Source organism: Pinus tabuliformis, chromosome 6, assembly GCF_031772625.1.
Source record: "Pinus tabuliformis cultivar Carrire ecotype Pingquan chromosome 6, CPIR1, whole genome shotgun sequence".
NCBI classification, from domain to species: Eukaryota; Viridiplantae; Streptophyta; class Pinopsida; order Pinales; family Pinaceae; genus Pinus; species Pinus tabuliformis.
In genome coordinates this window covers 1946795519-1946803894 of record NC_142292.1, presented here as the reverse complement: position 1 = coordinate 1946803894, position 8376 = coordinate 1946795519, and the positions used below count along the sequence as shown (strand labels likewise).

The following is an 8376-nucleotide window of genomic DNA, read 5'->3' as shown; positions in this document are numbered from 1 at the left end:
TTCCAAAGAAACTCAGTTGGTTCTCGTATGTAAAAGTAATGCCTCTCAAAGTTGACCTACCTTATAAACCAACATTAAACAATTAGATTCTATTTTATGATCCACTACTCGCACATGCTATTATATCCATGTTTATACATTTAATAATATTTTATAAGTTCCAAAGCCTTATCACCATATGAGAGACAATAATGAAAACACCATAACTCCATCGAAGTATTAAGTTGTGTAAAATACTAAGCCACTATAAAGGGAAGGTATTATGGTATTGTTTTAGCATTTTACTCATTCAATAATGGGAATATCATCTAGGTGTGGAATTTAAGAAAATACATGAGGAGGTATTCCATGGTGACCATTTAAGCCATAATGTTATAGGAAACTTCATAGTGAGTGCTCCTTTCTTTATAGATGTGTTTTCATAACTAAAAATAGAGGCAACAACAAATGATCAACATTCTATTTGGGTTTCCTCTCGTATGGTGTTTTCAAATATATATATATAGTTTTTTCATTGCTACTAATTGTATGCTCATATTTTTATTCTGTCATTTTCATATTTTAGTTATTTTCATAATATTGAGCATTATTTGAATAACATTTTATTTGAAACTAAGGAAATAAATTATGTAACCTAAAATTTCATAATATTATAATATATGGGATGAAAATTCTAGAGAAATATTAATGAAAAATTGCTCATAATCATCTTCCCCTTTTTATTTTCCATACACAACAACAAATGATGATAATGAATAATAAACAATGTAAAATTCAAAAAAATAACTTACTAAGTCTTACAGTAAACCATTATTACATACTAACATTTTTTATACTAATTATTTAACATTTAACCAAATGTCATTATTATTTTTATTCTTATATTTTTTTTTCCATATTAATAATGTTACACCATCTTATATCATTATAAATAATTTTATATATAATAAAAATCTCATAAAACAATAACAGAACAACATTGTAAATTATAATTAAAATATTTACTAATATTTTCTTCTAAATATATTATATTTTTAAAATATTTTAAATTTCAAAGCTCTCTTATTCTTCAATTTAATCCTTATCAATTAAAAGTGCATTCTCACTAAATATGAAAATTCACTCAAATACATGAAAATCGACTCAGATACATCATGACTAGTTTATATCCCAATTTTACAACAATGACTCCGAATCAAAAGAGAAATTATCTTTTTTATACATTTTGTAGGATAAACCGTATGCGATAAACATTTTTTCTTATCTAAAGAGACACTCCCATAAAGATCGTGCAATTTTATATCTTAGATGCATAATGAAAGCCCCCACATAAAGATCCTGCAATTTTTATATTTTAGATGCACAATGAATATCAGAAATATCTTTCTTTTTCTTAATTAAAATTGTTTATGTGATTGCAGATCTCTAAATAGGAAAAATTGTTTATGTTATTGCATATGTCCAAATATATGCACATCGGAGAGTTTTAGACACATCAAATCAGAAATAATATATAGATATTTGTAATTTTCAAATGAATATTATTTTTTTAATATTAATAAATATTATTTGAAATAAAATTAATTTAACAAATATGGTAGGAAAATTTTTTTTTTCTAATTAATAAATATGGTAGGAAAAATTATTTTTTTCCATTTATGATAGAATTTGTTTGAAAAAAATTGAATAACAAATTATAACTTACATTGCTTAATGCTAAATTAATAATGGTGGATACCTAAATTGAATGGTATTATCTTGCCAAAAATAATAATGGTCAATACTCTAACTAAATAATATTGTCTCTCTTTAACATGAACTAATAAATTGAGATGTGAGCTGGATAAGTTAATTTCTTGTTCATGCACAAGGATTTGCATAGATATTAGTGGGTAATAATGACTAATAAGTATAGGCATTTACAATTTTATTCCCATATAACCTTATAAAGTAAGTTGGCTGTCCCTCACCTAAACATACAAACAAGACAACTAGTGATGCAAGCAAAAAATTGGTGTGTCATGATAACTACTAGGGAGAATCTCCAAGAATAAGCACTCTTAGGAGATATTGGTTGAGCTTCTAGCTAGCATGGTTCTTGTTATATTCAAATGATGACTAACTTATTATAGGCTCCATGCTATAAGAGATGAAGTGACATGAGTTCATGCAATGTCCCAAGTGTAGTGGGAGCTAGAACCCCTATCATGTAAGTTGGCACACTCGGTAGTTTTGGATGACTTTCATGTGAAGCTTAAGAATAAAAAATAACTATACAAATATCTAAAAGTTATGCATAGATATTGCAACTAGACCCATAAACTATACCATAAAATATGTGGGGAAGTTATCCACTTAAAATTATATTGTGAAAAAAGTGCAGTAAAATTTTCAAATTATTATCTAATCAAATATTTGAAAAATAATTTTGTTAACCTTATTTAAAAATAAATATTGATTTCTCAAAATTAAACGTATAATTTATATGGTTAAATGCTTGAATAAGGAAATGTATTGCTAGCTTTTTCCTTCGGTAACGAATAAAAACTTTGCAAGTATTACCCTTACATCCAATTTAACAGTTGCTCATACTCATATCTTTCCTCCTGAAGTTATCTTAACTAATTTTATATACTTCTTTTTCACGTTTTCTTTTTGTAGACACTTTAAGACCACCTTTCATTTACACTTTCTCGTACTGGTATGTTTATTCATGAAGTTCTGTTAACTCCTTTTATATGCATCTTTTTCAAACTCTCTTTCTATAGTGGCTTTACGGCCACCTTTCCTTTTTCTTGCGCTCGTCAAGTTTGTATATTAAAAGAAGGTGATTCGAAGATTAAAGCTGATATTATTTCACCCGGAGTCAAATCCGGCTAGATTTTTCAACCTAGCATCTGTCTTGTCTTGCAAATAAGTCGCTTAATTTTGCAAACCATGTGCATATCCGTGGTTTCTGTCAAGGGATAGTTACAGGCAAAGCATCATTGAATAGATATATAAAAACAACCACAAGAAGTATCTACAGTGACAAACATTCCATGTGATAGTATTGGCAAAAAAGGTTATGATAAATTTTGTACGGTCTATATTGTGGATACTAAATGTCCAATTGGCAGTTCATTGTTAGCGACCAATGTTGTATCCAGAAATCGAGTTTACATAATATAAAAGCTGGAGAATCATTATTAAGATAGGATCGCACCATGTAGTTTATCATTAAATTCGACATCTGCTTATTTCTTTTTATATATACCGAACATCTATACTAGTTATTTTAATGAAAGCGTGCTCACAGCCCCACTTGCATTAATAAGAAAACAATAATTAGGTATCTGAGAGTGATGGACCAGATATAATGGCGAATGAAAATTTTGGTCGAAAGCAAACGAACACTCAAAATCACATGATTTGGAAAACACTATAGTCTCACATAGGCTGACATTATCACTGCCCTACCTTCATCTATTCTTTGCAAAACTAATCCTATATATTAATATAATCGTTGGAATATCAGTACGCGCTATATTTTTTCTGTTATTGGATGTGTGAATCAGAGGCAGACTACAAGTTCTGCTTCTATCTGTGAGACGTAGATAGAGTTTTAAAGAGGCCTCATCAGTTTTCTCTCGACAGGCAGTATGGATGATAATGGCAGAGTTGAGGATGAGAGCGAGGACATCATGGGTACTAGTTTCTCGGGGTGTTTTAGTTATTCTAGTGCTTTGGTTCAGACTCCCAAGAGGTTGAAGGAAAGGATGGGAGCAACTTGGACTCCTGCTGTGGAGATGTCAGATATCAGACAGCGTTCAGGCGCATATATGCAGAGAAAACTGGAGTGGTATGACTTGGTGGCCATGGGACTCGGAGGGATGCTGGGAGCGGGAGTGTTTGTGACTACTGGTCTTGTAGCCCGTGAAAACTCAGGCCCTGCAGTTGTCTTGTCATATGTCGTAGCTGGTGTCTCTGCACTGCTCTCGGCGTTTTGTTACACAGAATTTGCAGTAGAGATGCCTGTTGCAGGAGGCGCCTTCAGTTACATTCGGATCACATTTGGTAAAGACACTTCCATTAAATCCAATAATTAACGAGACATTTTATAAACCTAACCTATATCAAAATTAATATATCGATTTTATGGCTTTTGAACTTCGCTTATTATATTTAGGGTTAAAATTTGAAGTTGAATTATTTTAACAATGAAATATCTGACTCTAGATTAATGTCTACAAATTATACATTAGAAGATTTATATGTAAATCATTGACACGATAACTATTTCGAGTCGCTAATGTATACCAATCCAAAAAAAGTCGACCTAATTTTTATTCATTGAATGTTTATAGAAAAAAACGCCACTGCGTCCAAAACTTGCTTGGGATGTTAATAGGCACAAGTTTTTAAAGAAGTTACATTTTTTTGTTTTTGAATAAGTTATATTTCAGACAAAACTATAAGTTTTTATAAACCTAAAACTCTAAAATCACTTAACCCAGGAAGTCAAATTTACCGAAACCACTCTAGTATGAAAGATGGTGACTCACTCCAACACATGATCAGACTTTGCTCATGAGTAATCTGATATTTTGGGTAGTGACATGAAAAATTATGGGAATGGGTGAATTTGCATGATCAGGCTCTGCTTATGAGCCATCTGATACTTTGGGCAGGGACATAAATAATTATGTGAACAGGTGAATTTGCATGAGCAGGCTTTGGTCATGAGTAATCTGATATCTTGGGTAGTGACATGAAAAATTATGGGAACAGGTGAATTTGCAGGTTATTTTGCAGGAACGAATCTGCTCATGGAATATGTCCTCTCTAATGCTGCGGTTGCTCGAAGTTTTACCTCATATTTTCCAACCGTGTTTGGGATCGTTGATGGAGATGCCTGGCGAATAAAGGCTAGTGGCTTAGCAGAAGGCTACAATATGCTCGATTTTCCAGCCCTCGCACTTGTAATCTTGCTCAGCATATGTCTTTGTCACAGGTTGACCCTACCCTTCACGTTTTCTGATTTGTTCATTAATGGCTTCTGTACCGTTTTTCTCTGCGTTTGACCCAATTATGAAAATTAACTTGTTGCAGCACAAAAGAGAGCTCCCGTTTGAACATAGCGGTGACGTTCTTCCACCTCCTTTTTTTCACATTCATCATCGTTGCCGGCTTCGCTAACGGGAATGCCAAAAATCTCACAAAGCCTGGGAACCCTTCACACCGAGCTGGATTTGCACCATATGGAGCCAGAGGCATTTTCGACGGAGCTGCCGTTGTTTATTTCAGCTATATAGGCTATGATTCCGTCTCTACTTTAGCCGAGGAAATAAAAAATCCCTCCAAGAACCTTCCAATTGGAGTTTCTGGTTCTGTCGTCGTCGTCTCCCTACTCTATTGCCTTGTCTCCATAGCTCTCTGCTTTCTTATGCCCTATGACCAGGTGGGTGCCTAATCCTGGTAAATCAAATTTCCATTACTACTATTACCATTTGGTTAATCTGCCAGCATCGGTACCTGTTGGCTTGGAAACAAATTATGGGTTAACGCTATGTGTTGTTGTTAGAAAATTGCAGGTTAATGCATCGGCTCCCTTCTCAGGAGATGCAATCGAGAAACTGGGTGGCTGGAGGTTGCTGCCAAATTTTGTGGGCCTTGGGGCTAGTCTGGGGATCGTAGCCTCGCTGCTGGTGGCAATGCTCGGGCAATCTCGGTACTTGTGCGTTATTGGCAGAGCTCGTTTAGTTCCATATTGTTTTGCACAAGTCCATCCAAGGACAGGCACGCCCATGAATGCCACTTTGTTCTTAGGTAAACAACTTGTTCGAGAAAAAATGAAGTTATTCTTATCAAGTGTCGTTGTTGCACAGCAAATCATCATAATTACACGACAATCTAGGTTTGCTTTTCTCAATCATAAGTCACATGACAATCTAGGTTTCCTTTTCTCAATCATAACTAACATGACAATCTAGGTTTCCTTTTCTCAATCATAACTAACTATTTTGAGATAAGCACCCTTTAATAAGTCAATTATTAATTCACTGTCTTTGTATTTTGTTCATAAATTAAAATAAAATAATATACATCCCTCTAATACCATAGGCACACCATCTAGTAATTCAATTATTGAGTTCCTATTTTTATATTTTGTTTATTAAATAACAATAAAATGATATGCATTTGATAAGATTATCCTATACTATAATAAACTAATGTCACTCACGTTACTACATGGTGCTTAATATTTTCTTTTTAAACACAATGCCAAATCCTAGCCGTTATGGCTTAACAATAGAATCTATGCCAGAACCTAGCTGTTATGACCTAACAATAAAATCTATGTTGAGATGGATTTTGTTTTGGTTCTTGTTGTTACACTGAATTGAGTGGTGGGTTGTACGTTTATACATGCAGGCATTTGTACAGCAGCCATATCTTTGTTCACCGAGCTCAAGATTGTGCTGAATATGATATCCATTGGAACACTTGTGGTGTTCTACATTGTAGCAAACGCTATTATCTACCGTCGATACGTGAAGATTGGAGTGACCAATTCATTGACAACAGTTGTTTTCCTATTGCTGTTCTCCGCAAGTGCCACCGCGTTTGCTCTTTTCTGGCAGCTCCAGCAGGATAGGTGGTGGGGTTTGGTGGTGTTTGGAGGCATTTCAGTAGCGTTAACAGCTGGGTTTCAGAAGCGGGCACCCATTGCACACCACCCAAAGGATTGGGGAGTCCCTCTAATGCCATGGTTCCCTGCAGCTTCTGTATTTCTCAACGTCTTTTTGTTAAGTAGCTTGGATAAAAGATCGTATGAAAGATTCGGCCTATGGAGTCTAATATCCATCATATTTTATGTTTTCTACGGTGTACATTCTAGCCATGATGTCGAGGCAAGAACAAAGCAGCGAGAGGGAGAAACAGTACAAGCTCCTCAAACCAGGGAGGTTGAATCGACAAAAGTAGTTGAGGATAATCTTCAAATAGAAACAATACGGCTTCAATTGCCATCGTCCATGCCTGTAACTGAACCCTAGGGATGGAAAAGGCGATTTCAGAAAAACAATACAAGTCATCAAACCAGGGATCTGGAATCCACAAAAGCAGTTGAAGCTCAGCTTAAAATAGAAATATTGTACATCTTCAATATCCATGGTGCATGTCTGTAACCCAGCCTTAGCAATGGAAAAGGCAATTTCAGAACCACATTTTGTCTCTCATCATCGTTAGCAGAAACGGAACGAAGACTGGATGTTATCTCTCTGAATGTTCTCTTTGGAAATTTGTTTTCGGACCCGTTTAACCAAGTTTTTGAATGGGCCCTGTTTGACCATGATCCAAATTCCGTTTATTATATCATATGATGTAAAGATAAACAATTTTTTTTTTTTTTTATCTTGCCTACTTTATTTAGATTATTTCGACGTATTATCGATTCATTATTAAAAATAATAGTAATTCATTTATATATATATATATATATATATATAAAAGCTATATAATATATAAAATTATAAATTTAGAAATGTTTATTTAAAATAAATTGATTCTAAAATTTAAATTATTTATTTAAAAAAAAATAAAAAAAATCTTCAATTTATTATTAAAAAATGTAAACATATTTATTATGAACAAGAAAGAAATTATAAAATTTAAAATGAAAGTGACTCTACATTATTATTAAAGTCAACGTATTTTATTCGTTTTGAATTTGAAAATGCAATCTCTGCCAACAAAAAGAAATTAATAGGATAATAATTAGTTAAAAAAATAATAATTAATTTTAAAAAACGTAAAAACTTAACTCTTTTCAAGTAAATTATGTGGTGATTAATGAATGTCATGGTGGCTACCTCAAATGAAACCCTAAAGTTTAAGGGGATATAAGCCTAATTGTTAGATTCTTTTTGAGTAATAAAATATGATATTTTGTTTCATGAATGTTTTTCTAATAAATAGAGAGGCTTTTATCACATAAAACATTCATTTGTTATCTTTATTTCTATAGTTACTTCTCTGTTGTGAATGGTTTATACAAACTAAGAATACTAATAAGTGGTATCAAAGCATAGATTCAACAGATCTAAATTAAAGTATTTTGTTATAAAACTAGCTCACAAAAAGAAAGAAAAGATAGTTGAACGCCTTAGAATTCAGCCTCTTCAAGGGGGCAACCTTCTTTACATTACGCAAATGAACAATTATTGGATGATTCAAATGACAAAACCTCCTTTCTATATATAGGAGTCTAAGGAGTCACAATATAACACAGCTGACCTAACAATAATAATATAAAGCCACAAAAATAACAATAGAGGGATTCTATGGGGCAAAGTAATAATAATATGGGGACAACAGGGCCACAACAATATTAAT

General features: G+C 33.0%; 1 protein-coding gene across 1 annotated transcript; it reads left to right on the top strand.

Moving 5' to 3' along the window:
- Positions 1-3664: 3664 nt before the first annotated feature.
- LOC149266958 (cationic amino acid transporter 6, chloroplastic-like) lies at positions 3665-7115 on the top strand. Its single transcript, XM_089397714.1, has 5 exons — positions 3665-4056; positions 4771-4993; positions 5092-5440; positions 5574-5808; positions 6415-7115. Exons 1-5 carry the CDS (start codon positions 3684-3686, stop codon positions 7035-7037), a joined length of 1803 nt encoding a protein of 600 aa, XP_089253840.1. The 5' UTR covers positions 3665-3683; the 3' UTR covers positions 7038-7115.
- The last annotated feature ends 1261 nt before the right edge of the window (positions 7116-8376 follow it).

What these genes read in the sequence shown, in the direction of transcription:
- LOC149266958 (XM_089397714.1), top strand. Translation starts at nt 3,684, where the DNA reads ATGGGTACTAGTTTCTCGGGGTGTTTTAGTTATTCTAGTGCTTTGGTT. An exon ending in TTACATTCGGATCACATTTG is followed by an intron (nt 4,057 to 4,770) that starts GTAAAGACACTT and finishes TTATGGGAACAG; the next exon opens with GTGAATTTGCAGGTTATTTT. An exon ending in AGCATATGTCTTTGTCACAG is followed by an intron (nt 4,994 to 5,091) that starts GTTGACCCTACC and finishes AACTTGTTGCAG; the next exon opens with CACAAAAGAGAGCTCCCGTT.